The following is a 23,272-nucleotide window of genomic DNA, read 5'->3' as shown; positions in this document are numbered from 1 at the left end:
AGTAGAGACAGGGTTTCACTATGTTGGCCAGGATGGTCTTGAACTCCTGACCTCATGATCTGCCCACCTTGGCTTCCCAAAGTGCTGTGACTATAGGTGTGAGTCACTGCACCCAACCAAGCTTTTCAATTAAAAAAAAAAAAGCCTAGTATTTTAATTGGGACTGCACTCAATGTAGAGATGAATTTGTAGATAATTAATACCTTAATACTGAGTTTTCCAATCCATAAGCATGGTAATCATATCAGTTTACTCTCTGTTTTCCCTCACCAGTATTTTGGAGTTTCTATTTTAGAGGTCTTGCACATCTTTCATCAAATTCATTCTCTGATTTTTATTTTTTCATGAATATGGCAGAAAAACCCACAAAAAGCTCAACATCGTTGGTCATCAAGGAAATAAATATTAAACCCATAGTGAGATACACGTATACGCTCACTAGAATGACCCCTTCCCAGTGGAGAAAGACTGAAAACATCAGGCATTGGCAAGAATGTGGAGCAAGTGTAACTCTTATTGCTGGTAGGAATGTAAAATGGTAGAGCTACTTTATAGCAGTTTGGCATTTTCTTATAAAGTTAAACATACATGTGAGCCATCAATCCTACTTCTAATTGTTATCCCAAGAGAAATAATATGTCCACATTTACACAGAGATTTGTATTTGGATGTTCATAATAGCACAAAACCAGAAACAACCCAAAATTCAACTTGTGAAAGGATAAACATAATGTGGTAAGTCCATGCTGTGCAGTACTACTCAGCATTTAAAAGCAGCGAGGTACTGATATACACACGAAGGAGAAACTCAAAAGCATTGTGCTGAACCAAAGAAGATAGTCAGAGAAGACATAAGGCACCATCCCATTATATGACATTTCAGAAATGCCGAAACTATAGTGACAGAAAGATGATCAGGAGTCCAGCAGGTGGGGAGAGGGGATTGACTCCAAAGGTCAGAAGGGAACTTCCTGGAGGGTGGAAATATTCCATATCTTGATTGTGGCAGAGGTTGCATGACTGTATACATCTGTCAGAAGTCACTGACTTGTACACTTAAAATTAGGGAATTTTATGGCATGTAAATTATACCTCAGTAAAGCCATTTTGTGGTAAAATACACATAATATAAAAATTTACCATTTTAACCATTTTTAAGAGTGCAATTAATTCTCACTAAGTTCATTCATGTTGTCATGCAACTGTCATGGTCCATCTCCAGAACTCTTTTCATCTTGGAAAACAAACTCCAGGACCTTGTCATTGTGCCACACTTAATCTCTGTACCCACTAAACACTAACTCCCATGCCTGCCTCCCCCAGCCTCTGTAACCACCATTCTACTTTCTGTCACTATGAAATTGACTATTTCTAGGTGTCACATATAAATGGATTCATAGGCTATTTGACCTTTTGTAATAAAACTATTTTTTTCCACAGTCTACTTTGACTTTGACAGGCAAACCAGCTTTCTTACATTACTTATCTTTACCTATCTTTTTATTTTCTTCCCCTGTTTCTATATTTGAAGTATGTTGCTGGAGAAAAGAATACTGTTGGGTTTTATTTATTTATTTATTTATTTAGGCTAGTCAAGTGAAGCAGTGGGAGTGGAGAAGGAACAAAGAAATCTGTAACTGGTTGTGATCCATTAGTTGTAAACACCACTGCACTCAGACCAGCCGGGTTTTTTTTTCAGTCTGTCCGCTTGTGTCTTTTTTCCTCTCTGCCCTCCTCCATGTGCCTCAGGGTCATCCGTGAAGTTCCAGTCAGTTCTGTTAGTCACCAGCTGGTAGAGGGTGTGCTTGTGGGACAGAGTCTCAGTCACAGCTGGGCTACCTCAGGGGCCATGGTCTGGTCCAATATCAATACCCTTTGGCTTAGTGCCAAATCCTAGTCTAGTCAGTTGTGGCCAGAGTGCTAGGGATACGTGGTACTGAGCACAATGGAATATATGGTCGCATTCCCCCAGGAAGCATTCTTTCTCTCATAACTGGAACTGCTACATTTCTGTGGAAGAGATACAGGAGGCCAGGATGGGCTGGGTCTGCATACTGTTCCCACTGAGGGAAATTCCAAGATTTCTGAGTTTTTGACCCAGGTAGCATGACTTCCACTTACGTAAAGGCATGTGAACTTTTGTTTGTATATTGGTTACTGACTGTGTGGACAACTGATAGTGAATAAATAAATCTTTTTGTTACTCTCCTTGAAATTCTTTTTCATTGCATTCTGGAACATGTCTGTTAACTGATTCTTTCTGTACCCTTCTTACCTCCTTCTAAAATTAAAAAAAAAAATTGTCATGCAGTAAAATTTACACATCTTTGATAACATGCAGAACTATGTTATCACCTCAACAATCAAGATACAGAACAGTTCCATCACCCCTCAAAGCTCCCTCATGGCACCCTTTTAAAAGTCAAACCCTCCTCTACCCCTGACCCCAAGGAAGTGCTGATTTGTTCTCCATCCCTAAAATATTGGCATAAAAATAGAATCGTAATTTTATAAAACCTTTAGGGACTGACTGCTTTCATGCAGCAGAGCACCCTTGAGATACATCCAAGCTGAGTGTCCCTGTGAGTCTCTCCTTTTATCTCTGGGCAGTATTCCATTGTGGGGACATACCACAGCTTCATATCTATCCTACAGTTGAGGGGCATTTGGGTTGTTTTCAGTTTTTGGCAATTATGAATAAAGCTGCTATTATCATTCATGTACAGTTTTGTGTGTGTGTGTGTGTGTGTGTGTGTGTGTATGTGTGTGTGAACATAGGTTTTCATTTTACCAGAGTAAATACCTGGGACTGTGATTTCAGGGTCATATGGTGATATGGTTTGGCTGTGTCCCCACCCAAATCTCACCTTGAATTGTAATAATCCCCAGGTGTCAGGGGTGGGGCCAGGTAGAGATAATTGAATCATGGAGGTGGGTTCCCCCATACTGTTCTCGTGGGAGTGAATAAGTCTCTCAAGATCCAATGGTTTTATAAACGGGAGTTCTCCTGTACAAGGTCTCTTGCCTGCCACCATCTAAGATGTGCCTTTGCTTCTCCTTTGCCTTCCACCAGGATTGTGAGGCCTCCGCAACTATGCTGAACTGTGAGTCCATTAAACCTCTTTCCTTTATAAATTACCCAGTCTTGGGTATGTCTTTATTAGCAATGTGAGAATAGGTGAATACATATGGTAAATTTAAGTTTATAAGAAAATGCCATACTGTTTTCCAAAGTGGTTACTATTTTGTATTCCCACCAGCTACATATGAGGATTGCTTTTGTAAAGCTCATCTCAGTCACACCTGTTGTATTTCCTGGAATCTCCCTGACTTGTTGATGCATGTCTTGAAACCATGGAGTGGGAAGGGGAGTAGCTTCTCTTGTTATTATACTAATAACCCACTTGGGGAATTTTTGCTTCCTCTTCACACAACTTTGGATTTAGTGGATTTCCAAACCAAGCTTATCTTTGTGAACATAGCAGCCTTAAAGCATTCCGCTCTGCTGCAGAAAGAGTCCTGAAAGATGTACTCCAAGGGTTTAACTGAAGAGAGTCTAGTGAAGGAAATATTAATGGATGTATGGGCCTGGCTAAGGTAACTAACAAGGGATGGTACAGCACCCAGGGATTACCAACAGCAAGAATCCCTTCCCCTCCACCACTAGGCCTGAAGAAGTGAGGAGATAGAGTAGTAATACCAGAACCCACAGAGAGTTTGGAGCCATGGAGGAGAGGCCACTCAACAGAAGCTGTAACTGTAGAATGCAGCCAGAGCCTGAATAAACCCACAGTAGGGAAGAAGTGGGAAGGGGAAAGAAATATCCAGACTTCTCTCTTCCACTACCCTCTGGATCCTTTTGGAACTTTCTGTTGGTCAAACCCAATCAGAAATCGTAAGGAAAGTATATTAGCATGTCAGGATTCTCCAGAAAATGGAACTAACAGGATATATAGAAAAGAAGATAATTTATTATGAGGAATTGGCTTGTGTGTTTATGGAGGCCAAGAAATCTCATGATCTGGGAAGTCCAAGAAAGTTGGAGATGTAATTCCAACTTAAGTGCAGAGGCTAAGAATCAGGGGAGCAGATAAACCTGAAAAAAGGAGAGAGCTCATATACATGCACAGAGAAACAGTGCTTACCATGGTCAGAGGTTGGGGAGAAGAAATGGGGAGATGTAAATCAAAGGATACAAAATAACAGATATCTAGAATGAACAAAGAGATCTAATTGTAGAATATGAGGACTAAAATTACCAAAATTATATTTTATCAGAGAGTTTTGTTAAATAATTAGATTTTAACTGTTCTTGTGACACAGAAAAGGTGAGATGATGAATATGTTACTTCTGCTTCTCTAACCATTTTACTATTTGTTTCCTATAACATCATGTAAAACTCAAATATATGTAATAAAATTTATTTTAAAAAAATTTAAAGGCTGAGCACAGTGGCTCACTCCTGTAATTCTAGAACTTTGGGAGGCTGAGGTGGATGGATCACTTGAAGTCAGGAGTTTGAGACCAGCCTGGCCAACATGGTGAAATACTGTCTCTACTAAAAATACAAAAATTAGCCAGGCATAGTGGTGCACATCTGTGATCCCAGCTACTTGGGAGGCTGAGGCAGGAGAATTGCTTGAACCCAGGAGGCAGAGGTTGTAGTGAGCTGAGATCGTGCCAGTGCACTCCAGCCTGGGTGACAGAGCAACACACTGTCTTAAACAACAACAACAACAACAAACTATACTGAAGTATTTTTACTTAAAAGATTTGTACCCATTAAATAATTTTCATTGCTGAAGGGAATGTGAGGAAATAGTTATCTTACACTTCTCAAGAAAGTTTAAATTGCTACTAATCTGTTAGTAAATATTAGAGAGGAATCTAAAATATACAATTAAAATCACACAGAAAAAACTTGACTGCAGAATAGTTTGTAGTATTAAAAAAAAAAAAGGTCTAATGTTTCTCAATAGTAGAAGAGTTAAATGCTTTATGATATGTCCACAAAATAGAACACTATGCAGTTATTATGAAAATATATAGATACACACTAACTCCAAGGGGGAGCCAATATACCTTACCGTTGGAAACTACAAGTTACACAGTAAATGCGTAGTGTATCCTTTTTTTGAATAGATAAAAGCAGAAAACAAGGAAATCCTGTATGTGTTTATTGTGTTTGCATGGTCGTGCAGAAGAGGGTTGAAATACAGTAACACCAGGCCATTAGCATTATCTCAGGGCAGTAAAGGGTGGAATGAGAGAGAGATGTTAAGGTTTTCTTTATAAATTGTGTATTTTTTTCACATGAAACATAATTTAAGCATGTTAAACTATTTTGTTTAAAATTAAAGTATATATTTTATAAAATAAAAAAATAATAATCACAGCAAGTGAGCCTTCTATGGAGCCCATAGAAGTCAGCTTTGGAGGACCCAGAGCAGGTCAGAGAAGGAAGGAAAATGGGCTAGGATGGGGTGAGACGGGAAGTGGCAGATGGAAAATAACCAGCCTGGCTCATCCCTTGTGCCTCTCAGCACATTCTTGCCTTTTGCTTGGATGAGGACATTGGTTTCTTTGCACAAAGTTCCATCAGCCAATGTATCATCATATGGTGATGTTGTTTCAATTTCACCTAAATCTAAATTGTGACATTGGGCACCATGAGTGCCCTTCATGTAAGAATGCAAGGAAGAGTCATAACTAAATGTAGCTGTTTCCCCCCCAGCCTCTGTAGATGGACACTAGGGCCAAGCTGATACCTCAGAGCCTTCTTTTTCCATCACCCATTCCATGTTCCCCTTATCCTGCCGGCACCCCAGATGGGCAGTGTTTTATTTGGTGGGTGTATTAGTTTCCTAGGGTATTATAATAAAATACCATAAACTAGGTGACTTAAAACAACAGAAATTTATTATCTCCTAGTTTTGGAGACCAGAAGTGTGAAATCAAGGTGTTGAGGCTATGTTCCCTCTAAAACCTGTGGGAGAATCCTTCCTTGCCTTCTCCTAGCTATTGGTGGTTGCCAATCATCTTTGTTCCTTGGCTCATTGAAGCATCATTCCCAGCCTCCGTCTTCACGTGGTGTTCTCCCTGTGTGTCTTCACATTGTCTTCCCCTGTATGCATCTGTCTCTGCATCCGGATTTCTCCTTTTTATAAAGAGACCAGCCATATTGTATTAGGATCTACCCTAATGATCTCATTTTAATTTGATTATAAAGACCCTACTTCCAAATAAGGACACATTCTGAAGTATTAGGAGTTAGGACTTCAGAATATCTTATTTGGAGAATGCAGTTAAACCAGTAACAGTAGATGGCCCAAATCTGTCCTTAGGATCCAGGTTTTTAGCAATGCTTTCTTTATCGGGTTTCAGGTTTCCCACTGACTATTATTGCTAGATGTGTGGATATCTAAGACTTCCCATTGAGTTCCAGACGTAGTCCTCCTTACTCGGTTGTAAGCAGTACAGCTTCTCCCAGTAATTGGGATCATGGGTAGTAAGTCCTTCTCCCAGTAATTGAGATCAAGAGTAGTTAGTCCTTTTCTGCCTATCAGTTCTATAGCAAAGGGAGCCCATAATGGTCAAGGGACAATCTCAACTCCCAAGCATGTCTCGGTTTTTAGTGAAAACATCCTTTGGGCACCAAAACACATTATTGAAAGATTCCAAAACTCCAGGGATAAAGAAACTATCCTAGATGTTTCCAGAGAGCAAAAAGGCATAGACATAGGACTGGGTACCAGAATGGCATTGAAATTTTCAGTGGAAACACTGAAAAACAGAAGACAGCAACAATGCCTTAGAAATGCGAAGCCTAGAAATCTATACCCAGCTAAAGTAGCTTGCTTCTGGGATTCTCCTACTGCCAACTTAGTTTTGGTTTTCCTAGGTCTTCTGAGGCACTTAATACTTGTTTGTCTACTTTCCAGATTCTGAATTATTATAGCATTCATCTTCTCTCCTTTTCTCTTTGTTCTGGTAGATTTATGTTCTTTTAAAAACTGTCTTTACTCTTATTTTAATGGGGTTTTGGAAAGGAGCTGTTTATGTGGAATTGCTTTATTTTTTAAGAGGACATGTTACTTGAAAACAGTTTTATGACACTGATTCTTAGATGCTATTTAGATGTTTTCAAGTGGCTAGATCACTAGGTGTGGGTAGGAATCCAGCTCCTTCGATAACCTAAACTATTACTTCAGGGATGAAATAGGATTTTTAATGTTCCAAATAAGCTTTCTGGATTTCTTCAGGAGACTGGACTGAACTGTGAACTGCTCAGACACTGAGAGTTTACTCTTTCCCAGCCTTGGCTTTCTTTACTCTTTAGAGAAAGAAATTAATGAAATTGCATTAGACATATTTTACTCCCCAACTTTTTCTCTTGAAAAGTTTAAATATACAGAAAAACTAAAATGCAGTACAATGAACGTCCATATTTCCTTCATATGGATTCATCAGTTGGTAACATTTTGCCAGTTTGTTTTGTCTCTCTGTTATTTATATGTGGATGTGAGAGAAAGACAAAACGATATGTATATTATAATATGAAAAGATACAGCAGCATAATGTTCTATATATAGATATCTCATATATATATATATGTGTGTGTAAAAATGTAGTAGTTCTTGACACTTCATCTCATAGGGATTGTATTAGTTTGGGTTACAATAACAAAGCACCATAGACTGGGTAGCCTATAAACAACAGAAGGGTATTTCTCACAGTTCTAGAGGCAGGAAGTCTAAGATTAGTGTCCCAGCATGGTTGGGCTCCGGTGAGGGCCCTGTTCCAGGTTGCAGACTGCTGACTTATTGTAACCTTAGATGACAGAAAGGCCCAGAAAGCTTTCTGGGAATCCTTTTACAAGGTCACTAATCCCATTCATGAGGGCTCTACCCTTATGACCTAATCACTTGTCAAAGGCCCTATTTCCTAATACCATCACCTCGGGGTTAAGGTATCAATATCACAATTTTGGGGGAGACACAAACATTCAGTCCATTTCGGGAATAGTTTAAAATCATTTCTAAACATCTCAACGAAACATACATTCCTAACATGATTGTATTCAGAGTGAATTAAAAATGCATTGAGCAGTATCTCCTGAGCTAGACTTTAAAAGTAGTCTTTAGTAAAAGCGAACGCACACCTTGCCCCCACCCCCACCCACACACTCACCCTTAATTTCTGGGACCTTGTTGATCTGAATATATGGAACCATCTGAAATAGCCAATAATCACTGTTGTTCTTAACGACATCATTTTATAAAACGTTTTTTCTTTTTTTGAGATGGGGTCTAGCTCTCTTGCCCAGGCTGGGGTGCAGTGGCGTGATCTTGGCTCACTGCAACCTCCACCTCCTGGGTTCAAGCGATTCTCCTGCTTCAGCCTCCCAAGTAGCTGGGATTACATGTGTATGCCATGACACCTGGCTAATCTTTGTGTTTTTAGTTGAGATGGAGTTTCACCATGTTGACCAGGCTGGTCTCAAACTCCTGACCTCAAGTGATCTGCTCACCTTGGCCTCCCAGAGTGCTGGGATTACAAGCATAAGCCACCACATCCGACCTGTTAACATTTTCTAATTTAGTAAAAACAAAGAGTGGGTAAAGCAGCTCACTGAATGGTTGAGACCCAAGCTGTCTTCCATGGACTGCCAAGTTGCCCTGCTGAAGAGTATCAGATAACATTCCTTTCAGTTATAGAAAACCTTTCTTTCAGTTACAGTAATCTTAAAATGTTATGTTTCATGTTTTTTAAACTGTGAAAACAGTTTTTAAAACTTGCTGAAAGTATGGCATTCTAGATTTGTGCCAGATGTCCATTAAGTGATTTACAAATGTTGAGAATCTAAGGATTCTTAGAATTCTTACTTACGGAAGTTTTTGTGTTCATCCAAACTAAAATTGTCATGCAAAGGGTCCCTATTAAATACTCTCAAAACAATTTGACCTAATTGACATTTATAAAACAATAGCAGAATATGCATTTTTGGAAAGTGCACATAAAATATTTACCCAACAACGATCACCTAATTTTTTTTAAAAGAAGTTTAAATAAAATTAAAACTTTGGTTGGAAAACTCTCTTCTTCTGTCTCCAGTGATTCAATTAGGGAAGCTGTTAATAGGTAGGAAGGGAAAGAAGCCAGCTCATGACTTAATAGATATCAACTACTCAAGGTGTTATACAGTAAAAATCTTCCTTCTGTTTCAAACCAAAACTAAATAAATGAAAATTATAACATGGAACATGGTGTTCAGGCTTATTAAATTATACATTTTTTTCTGCCTCTTAATAGGAAAAAACATTTTATCTAGAAGGACTTGGAGTTTGTAGTTACAGTGAGTTTCCATATATTTTATATATCAATTACTAATTTTCAAAGAACTAAAACATTATATACTATATACTATTATATGCTATAAAATAAATATACTTAATAGAAATTATACTGAGCATATGTAAATCTTTCTTTCAAGATGCAGAAACCACCACATCTAAAACTGAGGGTACATTAATCATGAATTAATATAGGACGTGAGCCCAAATTTAAAATATTTACTCATAGTGTTACTTCGCATGAAATTGTGATCTGCCCTAGCAGACTTTAACATTGAATGTGTGTATCTTGAAGGAGGAATATCACAAACGTGACTTCACGGAGGTGCTGTCTCCCAATATGTACAACAGTAAACTCTGGGAAGCCTCAGGCCACTGGCAGCATTACAGCGAGAACATGTTTACCTTCGAGATTGAAAAGGACACTTTTGCCCTCAAACCCATGAATTGTCCAGGGCACTGGTGAGTATTAAAAGTGAAGCAGATCTTTTCATGAGAGCACATAGCATACTTCATCACAATTAGCTTTTAATACTGTTTTGCTTTGTGGAATAAAAGAATCCCTTTAATCTGAAGAGTGGTGATTACTAATTTTTACTAAGTTGTTTCATTCTGGAGAATGGACTTACTTTTGAAAATATATTTGATCTTTGGCAGGTATGGAATGTTAGCTGGTAACCACTGCATTTTAAAGGATAATGTTATGTGTCAATTTTGTAAGTTTTATAATATTTGTCTTCCTAATAGTAATGCACTTCAGATGTTCAATTTGCAGAATAGTTAGTTCTTTCATACCATTTGGGTGGATTGTAACAAGATCAATGAGGTTATAATCAATGGCTTTCTGGATTTCATTGATTCCAAGATACCATTTTTCTTCCACACTTCAAAATATCTGAAGTTGAAATGCATATTATAGTTGGTGGCATCGTGGCATTTTATCATAGTTTAATTAATAGGTTATTTTCTTTCTTAGTATCACATAAAGGTACATTAAATAATCAATGCTGTCTTTGATTCTATGAAAGACTATAATTATCATAAAGTTGGTATGCAAATTCAATCTTGAAAGACAAACATATTTTACAGTTGAAACTGAATAGGCATAATTGTCTACCAAAAAAATCCCAACAATCGTAGTTTTTTGTATTATCAACATACACGGTTTCAAGTAAATTTATATAGAAGGTAATAAAACCAATATCTGAATACTGAAGAAAGCTCTTTGCCCTTTCAAGTGAAGATTAGAAGAAATTTAACTTTATGATGATGTCATGTAAAAAATATATGTAACTTTAGTTTTAGGAATACTGGTATATAAACATTCTATACCATCGCTTTTTAAACAGAAGGTAGAAGCTACGCTATTGCTTTGCATTGTAAAACACTTCTGTTAATTTCTTAACTCATTTTTTTCAAAGCCATTTTTTAAAATTATGGCCTTAGACTTCAGCTATAATGAAAGTAGAGAATTTAAGTTTGTCTTTTCACACCTCAGAATAAGGAAGCAAGACCACTGTGGCTTAGAGGGGTTGGGATATGGGATCCAGGAATGCTTTCAGCAGGAGAGAAATCTTTCATTCAATAGGGAGCGTTAGTTGAGTGCTTCGTACGCTTGGAGCTAGAAGCTCGGAGGTGATTAAGACACAATCCATACCCTCATAGAGCTCATGAGCAGAGTGGTCAGGGCCATGCATGTAGGCAAGCAGTTATAAAAAGACCAGTGCTGTAATGGTGGCATGTTCAAAGTGTTCTAGGAGCCTGAGGAGAAACTGCCTAGCTCTGTGTAGAGAAATGTCTAGGAGGGCTTCATTCAAGAAGCATCCTTTGAAATGAATCACAAGCAGTAAATTGTGATTCACTGTGTGGTTGAGGGCAGGGAAGAGCATTTCTGGAAGGAGATAATAGACAAGCTTCTTTCCCAGAGTGCTGCAGTGATGTAAACGCAAGGTTCACTAATTCGTGGAAGAAATTTTTTTTTAACCTGGTGATCTAAGAACTAGAATAAGGAATTTACGGATCTTGAGGCTTAATTGTAATTTCTTTATATTCAGATAATTATTTAATCTTTTCTGTGCTTTGTAAAAGCTGTGTGCTACTACATCTTTTCTAGTCTAATGTTTGCCCATCGTCCACGATCTTGGAGAGAAATGCCTATTAGATTTGCTGATTTTGGAGTTCTGCATAGAAATGAACTGTCAGGGACTCTCAGCGGCTTGACCAGAGTGAGGCGCTTCCAGCAGGATGATGCTCACATCTTTTGCACAGTGGAGCAGGTAAACAATAACACAGAGTGAAGCATGGTGGTCACAAATTCAGTATGATGCCCCAAACACATCTTGTATTCTTTCAGAGTTACTGAAACAGATGTTTGGTCTAGTCTCTGAGATCTCATTCAGCTCTAGCCTGCTGTGATTCTCTAAATTAGGTCAATAGATTAATAATCTTTTGACATGAAATGTATTACTTTTTCTTTGGCTTCCTTCAATGATTTTATTAACCTAAATTCCATTAAGTAGAGTATTTTAAGGGATTTGGTGGAATTCTGGAATTCTGGATGTTTTGTTTTTCAGTATTGCCTAGAACTTAAAATTTACTTTTTCAAGTTTTTGTGTTAATTCAAATTAAAATTGCCATACAAAGGGTTTCCGTGAAACAATTTGACATAATTGATGTTTATAGAAAAACAGCAGAATATACATTCTTTGGTTTTTCTTTTTTTGGTTTATGTTGAATGGCTAATGTGCCAATGTTGTACCAAGCTATGAGGGCGCACATCTTACGCATGTGTGTATACCTAGTCATCGTGCTTATGAACCACAAAAGGGTCAGAATATTTGTTCTTTGAAACTGCACAGAGAATATTTACTAGGATAGACCATATTCTGGGCCATAAAACAAGTCTCAATAAATTAAAAGGGATTTAATTTAAAAAATGTTTTAATTAACCCTAATGTTTTAACTTAACCCTAATGTTTAACCCTAAACCTAACTGACCACAATAGAATTAAAATAGAAATCAATAACACAAAATCCAAAGGAAATTAAAAAAAAATTTATATAACAAATGAAAATAAAAACACATACATTAAAATTTGTGGGATGCCATTTAAGTGGTATTTAGAGGGATGTTTATAGCACTGAATACCTCCATTAGAAAAGAAAAATCAATGACTTAGCTTTTACTTAAGATAGAAAAAGAAGAACAAATACACCCAATGTAGTATGAGCAAAAGAAAGAAAATAAGAAAGAACAGCAGAAATCATTGAAATAGAAAAAGAAAATAGAGAATATAAATAAAACTAAAGCTGGTTCTCTGAGAAGATCAATAAAATTGATAAATCTTTAGTCAGACTGATGGGGAAAAAAGAGAAGACACAAAAAATGTTAGGAATGAGACAGATGTCATTACTACAGATTCTGTAGCTATTAAAAGGATAAGGCAGTTTTCTGAATAACTTTATGCTAATATATTTGACAGCTTAGATAACATGGATAAATCCTTGAAAGACACAAGCTATTAAACTTTACTCAAGAAGAAGTAGATAATCTGAATAGCCCTGTGTCTACTACAGAAATCAAATTGATACCTAAAAACCTTCCCATACAGAAAACTCCAGGCCAAGACGGCTTGACTAGTGAATTCTACCAAACATTAAAGAAGAAATACTAGAGATACTCAACCAGAAAATTGAAGAGGAGGAAATCCTTACCACCTCATGAAGCAAATGAAGCTAATATTGCTCTGATAGAAAAATGAGACAAAGAAGTTAAAAGAAAGCTACTGAACAACATCTCTCATGAACATAAAGTAAAAAAATTTAAACAACATTTTAGTAAGTCAAATCTAGTAGTTTTTAAAAGAAGGATAATAGATCTTAATGAAATGATCTGAATCCCAGGAATGAAAAGTTAATTTAACATTAGAAAATGAATCATTGTAATTTCCCACTTTCACAAACTAAAAAAGAAAACAAACAAAAAGACAAAAAACATATGATCTTCTTAGTAGATGGAAGAAAAAGTATTTGGCAAAATTCTACATCCACATCTCATAAAAACTCTCAAAACTAGGAATGGAGGGAACTTGCTTAACCTGATAAAAAGGCCTGTATGAAAAACCTGCAGCTAATATCATACTTAATCGTGAAAGTCTGAATGCTTTACCCTTAAGATCAGGAACTAGGTAAGGATTCTCTCATTACTTCTCTGATCATTGTACTGGAGGTTCTTTCTGATGCAGTAAGTTAAGAAAGAGAAAATGAAAAACCATCTAGATTGGAAAGAATTAAAACTCTTCTAAATGACATGATCATCTATGTAGAGATTAGATGGAATCTACAAAAAAGCTATTAGAAGTAAGATGAATTTAGAAAATTGTATGGAATATCAATATATAAAAATCAATTGTATATGCATTTCATAACAATGAACCCTTGGAAATTGCAGATAAGAAACAATAATTATAATAGCATCTCAAAACATATGATAATACTTTCAGATAAGTATTCTCCAGAGAAATAGAGATAGTAGGATATATAGATACATGAGGAAATTTGTTACAGGAATTGGCTCACTTGATTTTGGAGACCGAGAAGCCCCATGATATGCCAGTTACAAGCTGGAGAACTAGGAACGCTAATGGTATAACTCCCAGTCTGAGGCCAGCAGCCTCAGTGGGGTGAGCAGAGTCCAGGGAGCTGGTGTAAGTCACAGAGTTGGTGGGCCTGAGAACCAGGAGCTCAATGTCTGAGAAAATAACAGTCACAGTTAAAAAAAATAGATTTTGTCCTTCCTGCTTTTGAGTTCTGTTCCTGCCCTCAACAGATTGGATGAGGTCCACTCACATTGGTGAGGGTAGAACTTCTTTATCCATTCCACTGTTTATGGGGAGCTAGGTTGATTGCGTGTCTTTGCTACCGTGTATAGTGCTGTAATGAACACGAGGGTGCATGTGTCTTTTTGGTAGAAAAACATCTGANCATCTCTTCCAGAAATACCCTCATGGACATTCCCAGAAATAAATGTTTTAAGGGCGGCCAGCTGTCTGGCATCTCCTAGCTCAGTCGAGTTGACACTTGAAAGTAGCCATCACAAGGCATTATCCTCAGCAAACTTACACAGGAACAGAAAACCAAATTTGTATGTTCTCACTTATAAGTGGGAGCTGAACAATGAGAACACATGGACACAGGGAGGGGAACAATACACACGGGGGCCTGTCAGAGGAAAGTGTGGGGAGGGAGAGGGTCAGGATAAATAACTAACGCATGCTGGCCTTAAATACCTAGGTGATGGGTTGATAGGTGCAGCAAACCACCATGGCACACGAATACCTGTGTAACAAACCTGCACATCCTGCACATGTACCCAGGAACTTAATAATAATAATAATAACAAAACAAGGCTGGGTGTGGTGGCTGACACCTATAATCCCAGCACTTTGGGAGGCTGTTGCAGGTGGGTCACTTGAGGCCAAGAGTTCGAGACCAGCCTGGCCAACATGGTGAAACCCCATCTCTACTAAAAAAAATACAAAAATTAGCCAAGCATGGTGGCGAGCACCTGTAGTTCCAGCTACTCGGGAGGCTGAGGCATGAGAATTACTTGAACCCAGGAGGCAGAGATTGGAGTGAGCTGAGATTGCACCACTGCATTCCAGCCTGGGAGACAGAGCAACATGGTCTCAAAAAAACAAAACAAAACAAAATAACCATCACATTTAATGAATGAAAGACTTGATGTCTCAAATCCATCAAATTCCCTGCATTTCACCTGCTACTCTCTGGTTTAAGCCGCTGTCATCTTGCTCCTAAATGACTCCTCCAGCTTCCTGTTGGGGCTGTCTTCTAATTTTGCAAATTCATTCCTCATACTGTGAAAGAACACATTGGGTCATGTTAGTTTTCTGCTTAAACGAAACAAAAACCCTTCATTGCCTCCCCGTTGGTCTCAGGCTAAAAAGTCCATACATTCTCCTGGCTTTGAAAGCACTTAATTTTTTCTGGCCCCTGCCTGCCTCTAGCCTGCTCACCTACCACACTGCCCCTCTCCCCTTTATCCCATCATATGCAGCCCCCTGACTTAGCCTGCTTATCTTTCTGCTGAGACTTCAACTCAGTGTGTCCTCTGCTCACAGAGCTCCTAAGCCACCTCCATGCCGAGCGCTTGCTTGTCCCCTGCTCTAGCTGCGTCTCACTTTCTTTGAGTGGCCCCTCCTTGCTGCTCTCCTCTGCATGCTGCAGCCTTTTCACAGTGTAGTTCCCTCACCACTTCTGCTCCATTTTCTGCACTGGCCTGGAGCCACTGCCAGTCCCCACCTGCCTACCACTCAAATGAAGGTTCAACTCAGGATTGGTTGAACAACCAAAACAGGGTCATCAACTGCTCTCCATTAAAAACACACTTTATTTCTATCTGACATGAAGAGCTTTATTTTTAAAAGCATAAATGAATTTAATTTGGTGTTCTATTTGAATGTTTCATTTGCTTTGATTTCAGATTGAAGAAGAAATAAAGGGATGTTTGCAGTTTTTACAATCTGTTTACTCAACATTTGGCTTTTCCTTTCAATTAAACCTGTCAACAAGGCCTGAAAACTTCCTAGGAGAGATTGAGATGTGGAATGAGGCTGAGAAGGTAAGAGTCACACTTTGTGCTTCCTCTTCGTTTTAGTCTTGTGGAAAATACCTTTGCAGGAGGATGCGATAATTTGTAACAGAAATTTTGAAATTGGGAATTATGGGATAAATTTATAGGTTGTGGAATGTGGTTATCCCATTTTCTTTGTAAAAGTGATAATAATACCTTACATTTGTTTCACACTTAAAGTTTATATCTGGCTTTTATTTATACTCTTTCAGTGCTAGTCACTAATAACTGGCCCAAGCTTTTAAAGAAATCCTCTTATTTGCTGTGACTCTTGGGTTGTGTGGCTTATTTTAAACCATTGCCTGTTGAGTCATCTTAGTCTTACTGTGGGGTCTGGGGGCTGCGTGATCTAGACGGAGATGTGCATACTTGATGCTGGAGTACCTTTCACAGTCACGTCCTGTTGTGCCCTGCCCCGTGTCTGTCTGAAGACACCCCCACACAGATGTTACAGCTAAGCTTTGCAAAACCAAGATAAGGGGCTCATCATGTTGCTTTCTTTTTTTCTTATTAAGCACAAAGGATATAGTGTGTTTCCTGTGTTCACTTTTATTAAAAATGAGGATAGTGTCACGGCCAGACACCCGGCTCTGCCTGTTAGCTGTCTTCTTGGAATATAATAGTCCCCACTTATCCATGGGGAATAAGATTCCAAGTGGATTCCTGAAACCCTGGATGGTATCAAATAGATGGCAAACAGGACATGTTTCTGTTCATGCCTTCAACTTACAAATCTAATGCCGTTTCTTATCTTAAGTAAGCACTTTTCATGCAGTGTGGCTGGAATTTTTGCATTGTGAGGTGCAACAGCAAAACTAGCATGAGTTGCTTTTTCCTTCTTCACTAATTCACAACTTACCCAGTGGATAGAAGATTTTTTTTTAATCATAGCTCTTAGCAACTTCAGCGTAGGATTATTTTTTCCTTATTAAATGGATAACTTTCACCTTTTCACTTAAAGGAAGCATTTTGTGGCTCCACTCTGGCATATCCAAATTGCTAGCATCACAACTCTTGTGCTTTGAGGCCATGGTTAAGGAAAATAAGGGTTACTTGAACATAAGCACTGTGATACTGCATGTTTGATAAGCATGACAGCTTCTAAGTGACTAACTGCAGGGTGCAGTGCATCCAGCGTGGAGACTGGACAAAAGGACAATTCCCATCCCAGGTAGATTGGAGTAGGATGATGCTTTATCCTGCTGCTCAGAGCAGTGCATGGCTTAAAACATATGAGTTATTTCTGGAATTTTCCATTTAATATTTTTAGACCACAGTTGACTGGGGTAACAAACTGAGAAAAATGAAACAACAGATATGGAGGATTGCTGTACTCATGGGAGCTGAACACACATTACAAGAAATAGGAATCAGAGAAGCACTGGACTAATAGTATAACAATTATTTTTTACATGATTAATAGAAACAGAACCCGAGCAGAGGCTGCACAGAAGCAGTTTAGCCTTCACCGCTAAATAGTGCCTTCTCCTCCCCACTGCCCTGTGCCCATCCTAAGCTCTTCTTCCACGTCCACTGCATGGAGGAAGAAGAACAAATGAGATAGCCTATCTACCCCGGGAAGGATGCAGACTCAGTTTACCTGCCAGCCACCTGGAAGCAGGAAGAGGAAATGAGGACATAGAGCTCAGCTCTGGAGCCATTTTGCTCTAGACTTTAAAGTCTGAAAGTACTTCATCTCCATGAGTAAATTATAGAAGCTCTCTAAGCATCAGGATCAAGCATGACATGGTGATGATGATGATGATGACAGTGGTAGTGGTGGTGATGTAGTGATAACACCTATGTCCTGAGGGTACGGGGAACTTCAGTGAAGTAATTCACATGGAGTGTTAGGCATAGTGCCAGGTACATGTAAGTGCCCAGTAGATGTTAGGTGTTGGCATCATTATCATTACTCCATTCATTTGAAACTTGGTGGGGTGTAGAGAGCTAAAAAGGGATGGACCAGGTGTAGGCCTGGCATGGGGAGGATGCACTGGAAGTTCTAGCCTTTTTGCTCTTTTTTTTTAACTGATGGGGGTAAATAGCAGCCAAGCCTGAGGTCAACCCAGGGGTGTAACTGTCCCACTAAGGGATGGTCCTGCTTCCACTTTTGGGACACTTGTATCAAATAACTACCCCTGGCCTGGAAATCACTGAGATGCGCATTTAAATATTTTGTCTTCAGAAGTGTCTGAAGTGGTTTGAAAGAGACAGACCTCGCATTAATCCAGTGCTCTCTCAGCCGTGGCAGCTCCTGCTATGCCCTCCTATTCCATGTCCTCCAAGGCCCAGGGAGCAACAGTGACCCTTGTTTTATGCTCTTCTCCAAAACTTGCCCTTTCCTTGGCTTTTTAGCTCCTTGCAGTCCCCAGAATTCTTCCCATCACTTGATATCTGCTGTAGAAGGGTCTCATTTGTCTTGGAAACAAGTAACTGTTCCTTCTCCTCTCAGAAACAGAGTGGAACAGGAGAGTAAGGCCTCCAGGCCCAGGAAGTGTCTCCATGGGGGGAGCTTTCTCTGGTCCTAAGTAGAAAAGAAGCTGCTTTCAGACCTATGCAGGACACTCTTGGGATCCCAGGAATTAAATCTCTGTCTCTCTCAAGATCAGATCCTGACTGAGGTCCCGGGAAAGGCTGTCAGGACTCCAGGAATCAGCTTTCTTCATGATGGCAGCTTTGGCCCTAAGACTCTGCCACTACTTTGATTTCCCCATGAGGCATGTTACTCGCAAAAGTCTGGCGTCTCATGGGCACCAGTATGTTGGGGGTGATAACGGGAGTTTAGCTGGTGTTTCTCCAGTACTTTGGCCAAAGACTTAGGAATGCCCAGGTGCTTCTCAGGGAAGCTGGATTCACGGGAATACTGGAAGACTTGGGGAAATTTTTCATTAATACGCATTTGCACCCTCACCTTCAATGTGGAACATCTTCACTGCAAGCTAAGTTGAAAGCATGTAGTGGCTTAGGCTGAAGACAAAGTGGAGACTCATGCACCCACACCCCTATAAATTCTAACCCTCCCAGACGTGTGCAAAGGTGAAGGAAAAGCAAAAAAGAAGTGGCGAGGCCTGCCGTCTTGGCTGCCTTACCCACCCAAACTCAAGAGTGGAAGAGGGAGTGAGATCAAGGCTTTCCTGCCTTTTCTTGTGTGGAGGCCCCACCTACAAGGAGAATGGGTCTTGGAACCATCACCAGGAGGCAGAAGCTGGTTGGTTTGTAGGGCACAGGGTTGTGTTGGGAGTAGGGTCAAAGCATCCCCTACCTAATGATTACCTGGAATTCACTGGAACAATTTATAAATGTTCTTTTCTTCCCAGTTGAAATGTTGATTTTTCTTGAGAGCTGGTACCACCCTAATCATTTCTGTATAGTCTCTCCTCAATAGTTTATTGAATGTAAAAGATGCTCAATAAATATGTGTTGAACTAACATAGATAATTAAGAGTTACAGTAACTTTGTGAGCTGTATGTCAAAAAAAGATGCAATATGTAATTTTATCTTTTTTCTTCTTTTAAAAAAGCAACTGCAGAATAGCTTGATGGAATTTGGAGAACCATGGAAAATGAACCCAGGAGATGGAGCATTTTATGGCCCTAAAGTAAGTAGACCATATGCTTCAAAAAAGTAAAATTTAAAAGAAAAATAAATCTCTCTCTAAGCAAATATTATTTAATTTGTAGATTGACATAAAAATCAAGGATGCTATTGGCAGATACCATCAATGTGCTACAATTCAGCTGGACTTCCAACTGCCTATTAGATTTAATCTCACATATGTTAGGTAAGTGACTGAATGTGATAAATATTATAGTACTAATATTCCAATTTTTTGTCATTTGCGTATTAGCAATACAAAAATAAACATTAGTGAATGTCTAGTATATGTGCTATAAGCTCAACATATATTTGTTTACCTGCTCATAATCCAGTTTGAAATCAACTTGAATTTTCTGGTCTGGTAGGAGGAGGAAGATAAGTAGACATGAGAGCAGAGATATGAACAAAGTCCCATGAAAACATGATCCAGGCTGCCGACTCTCCCGAGTTAGAGGGGAAGACTTCACAAAATGCTGGCATTGGGTCTGGGTTTTAAGGATGAGATGTTTTCTTGAAAAAGCAGAGGAAAAAAGGCAATTTTAGCACTGTAAACCAACAACTTCTTTAAAAAAAAAAAAACATGCAGTAAAATTAACTGTGTGTGTGTGTGTGTGTGTACGTACAGCTTGATGGTTATGATTCCGTCATTCTCTTGTGCTGCTCCTTTGTAGTCACACACTCTTCCTTCTCCTAACCCCTGGCCACCATTAATGTGTTCCCCATCAGGATAGTTTTGCCCTTACCAGAATGTCATGTAAATGGAGTCATGCAGTATAGAACCTTCTGAGGCTGGCTTCTTTCACGTAGCACAGTGTTGTGGAGATTCATGCATGCTTTTGCATGTATTGATAGTTTGTTCTTTTTTATCACTGACTAGTGTGCCATTGTGGATCCAGTCTCTCATTAAGCATTTGCTTCCCACTTTTGATGATTATGAATAGAGCTGCTGTAGGTATTAGTGGTAGGTTTTCGTGTGAATAGAAGTTTTCATTTCTTTAAGGTAACCTGGGAATGGGTCATATGATAATTGGATATTTAACTTTGTAGAAATTGCCAAACTGTTTTCCAGAGTAGCCGCACCATTTTGCATTCTTATCTGCAATGTGTAAAGAGTTCCAGATGTTCTACATCCTTGCCAGTACTTGGTATTGTCAAGTTTTGTTTGTTAAGCCATTCTGATGGGTATGTAGTAGCATTTCATTATGTTTTGATTTTGTATTTCTTTAGCAGCTAATGATGTTAACATCTTTTCATGTGCTTATTTGCTGTTCATTTATCTTCTTTGGTTAAATGTCTGCCGAAGTCTTTATGCTCATTTTTAATTGAGTGATTTGTTTTCTTACTGTTAAGTTTTAAGAGTTCTTTATATATTCTAGATATAAGCCCTTGGAGGGATATATGATTTGCAAATATTTTATTTACCCTGGTCTGTAGCTTGCTTTTTCATTTTTTTAGTTTCCCATTCATTCTTGAGTTATTAATTTCAATAAAGTTTAATTTCTCAATTTTTTTCTTTTATAGATCATGCTTTAGCATCACATCTATACACTCTGCTTAAGCACAGGTTATGAAGATTTTCTTCTGTGTTTTATATTAGAAGTTTTCTAGTTCTAAGATCTGATTTGAGTTAATTGTTTGTGTAAGGTGTGATGTTTAGGTCAGGATTCATTGTGTGCATCTAAATGTCTAATTGTTCTCACGTCAGTTGTGGAAAAGGCCATTCTTTCACCATTGACTTGCCTTTGTATCTTTGTCAGTAATTAGTTGGACATATATGTGGGTCTGTTTCTAGATTATCGATTCTGTTCTGTAGGACCACTGATTATCCCTTTGTCAGTACTGTGCTGTCTTGAATACTGTAACTTTATAGGAAGTCTTAAAATTAGGTAGTGTGGATCCTTTATTCTTTTATAGCCAGCTTTGGCTGGCTATTCTAATTGTTTGTCTGTTAATATAGTCTACAAAAAATTCTGGTGGGAATTTTTATTGGAATTGTGTTCAATCTAGAGATCAGTTTGGATAGAATTGACATCTTAACTACGTTAAGTATTTTAATTTATGACCTTCTTTCAGCATAGAAGCCCTATGCCTATCTTGTTAGATGCAGAAATAGATGTAGGTGTAGAATGTTCAGATATTTCACTTTGGGGTGATTTGAGTGATTGTAAGTGGTTTCATATTCTTAATCTTCACATCCATGTGTTCGTTGCCAGTATCAGGAAATACAGCAGATTTTAAAATGTTGATCCTGTAATCCTGTATCCTGAGACTTTGCTGAACTTACTCTCTGGTTCTGGGAATTTTTTTTCTTTGGTAGAATTCTTGGGATTTTCTATGTAGATAGTTATGCTACCTGAATAATGGGGAATTTTTTAGCTTCATTATACTCTTTTTTTTAGTTTTTGAGATGGAGTCTTAGTCTGTCACCCAGGCTGGAGTGCAATGGCATGGTCTTGGCTCACTGCGACCTCTGCCTCCCAGGTTCAATCTCCGCCTCAGCTTCCTGAGTAGCTGGGACTGCAGGTGCGTACCACCACACCTGGCTAATTTTTTTATTTTTAGTAGAGATGGGGTTTCACCATGTTGGCCAGGGTGGTCTTAAACTCCTGATCTCATGATCCACCTGCCTCGGCCTCCCAAAGTGCTGAGATTACAGGTGTGAGCCACTGCACCCAGCAGCTCCATTATACTCTTATTAGACCACTGTCATATATGTGCTCTCTGTTGTTGGCCAGAACACTGTTTTGCAGTGCACGACTGTATATATATACAAGCTCACCTCATTTTATTGTGCTTCACTGTATAGTACTTGGCAGATGTTGCATTTTTTATAAACTGAAGGTTTGTGTCAACTCTGTGTTGAGCAAGTCTATCAGTGCCATTTTTCCAACAACATGGGCTTATTTCATGTCTTTGTGTCACATTTAGGTAATTCTTGCAGTATTTCAAGCTTTTTCATTATTATTGTATCTGTTATGGTGATCAGTGATGTTTGATATTACTATTGTAATTGTTTTGGGGCACCATGAACTGTGCCTATTTAAAACAGTGAACTTTACTGATAAATGTTGTGTGTTCTAACTGTTCCACTGGCTACTCCCTAATTTCTCTCCCTCTCCTCAGCCTTCCCTATCCCCTGAGACACAATAACATTGAATTAGGCCAATTAATAACCCTACAACAGCCTGTAAATATTCAAGTGTAAAGAAAAGTCATAAGCCTCTCACCTTAAAAGCTAGAAATGATTCAGTTTAGTGAGGAAGGACTGTTGAAAGCCCAGGCGGGCCAAAAGCTCAGCCTCTTGCACCAGCTACTCAAGTTGTGAATGCAAAGGAAAAGCTCTTGAAGGACATTAAAAGTGCTCCTCCAGGCCAGGTGCTGTGGTTCACGCCTGTGATCCCAGCACTTTGAGAGGCCGAGGGGGGTGGATCATGAGGTCAGGAGTTCAAGACCAGCCTGGCCAAGATGGTGAAACCCCATCGCTACTAAAAATACACACAAAAAAATTAGCTGGGTGTGGTGGCAGGCACCTGTAATCCCAACTACTTGGGAAGCTGAGGCAGAGAATCGCTTGAACCTGGGAGGTGGAGGCTGCAAGGAGCCGAGATCACGCCACTGTACTCCAGCCTGGGCAACAGAGTGAAACTTTGTCTCCAAAAAAAAAA

General features: G+C 38.9%; 1 protein-coding gene and 1 non-coding gene across 2 annotated transcripts in view; one reads left to right on the top strand and one right to left on the bottom strand.

Annotated features, from left to right (window-relative positions):
• The window catches only part of TARS3 (threonyl-tRNA synthetase 3), a 64,841-nt gene that overhangs the window by 29,614 nt on the left and 11,955 nt on the right, over positions 1-23,272 (top strand). Inside the window, exons 11-15 of the mRNA XM_017518955.2 lie at positions 9,650-9,816; positions 11,468-11,630; positions 15,857-15,994; positions 19,531-19,608; positions 19,691-19,791. Of these exons, the coding sequence (XP_017374444.1) occupies positions 9,650-9,816; positions 11,468-11,630; positions 15,857-15,994; positions 19,531-19,608; positions 19,691-19,791 (647 nt within the window). The remainder of the gene's footprint in view (positions 1-9,649; positions 9,817-11,467; positions 11,631-15,856; positions 15,995-19,530; positions 19,609-19,690; positions 19,792-23,272) is intronic.
• Positions 12,083-12,183, bottom strand: LOC119469664. The gene has a single exon (XR_005198501.1). It is a non-coding gene; the product is annotated as a small nucleolar RNA U13 (small nucleolar RNA).

Source organism: Cebus imitator, unplaced genomic scaffold, assembly GCF_001604975.1.
Source record: "Cebus imitator isolate Cc_AM_T3 unplaced genomic scaffold, Cebus_imitator-1.0 Scaffold19, whole genome shotgun sequence".
NCBI lineage: Eukaryota > Metazoa > Chordata > Mammalia > Primates > Cebidae > Cebus > Cebus imitator.
Note: the sequence above shows the minus strand (reverse complement) of the source record. Positions and strands in the feature narration are given on the sequence as shown.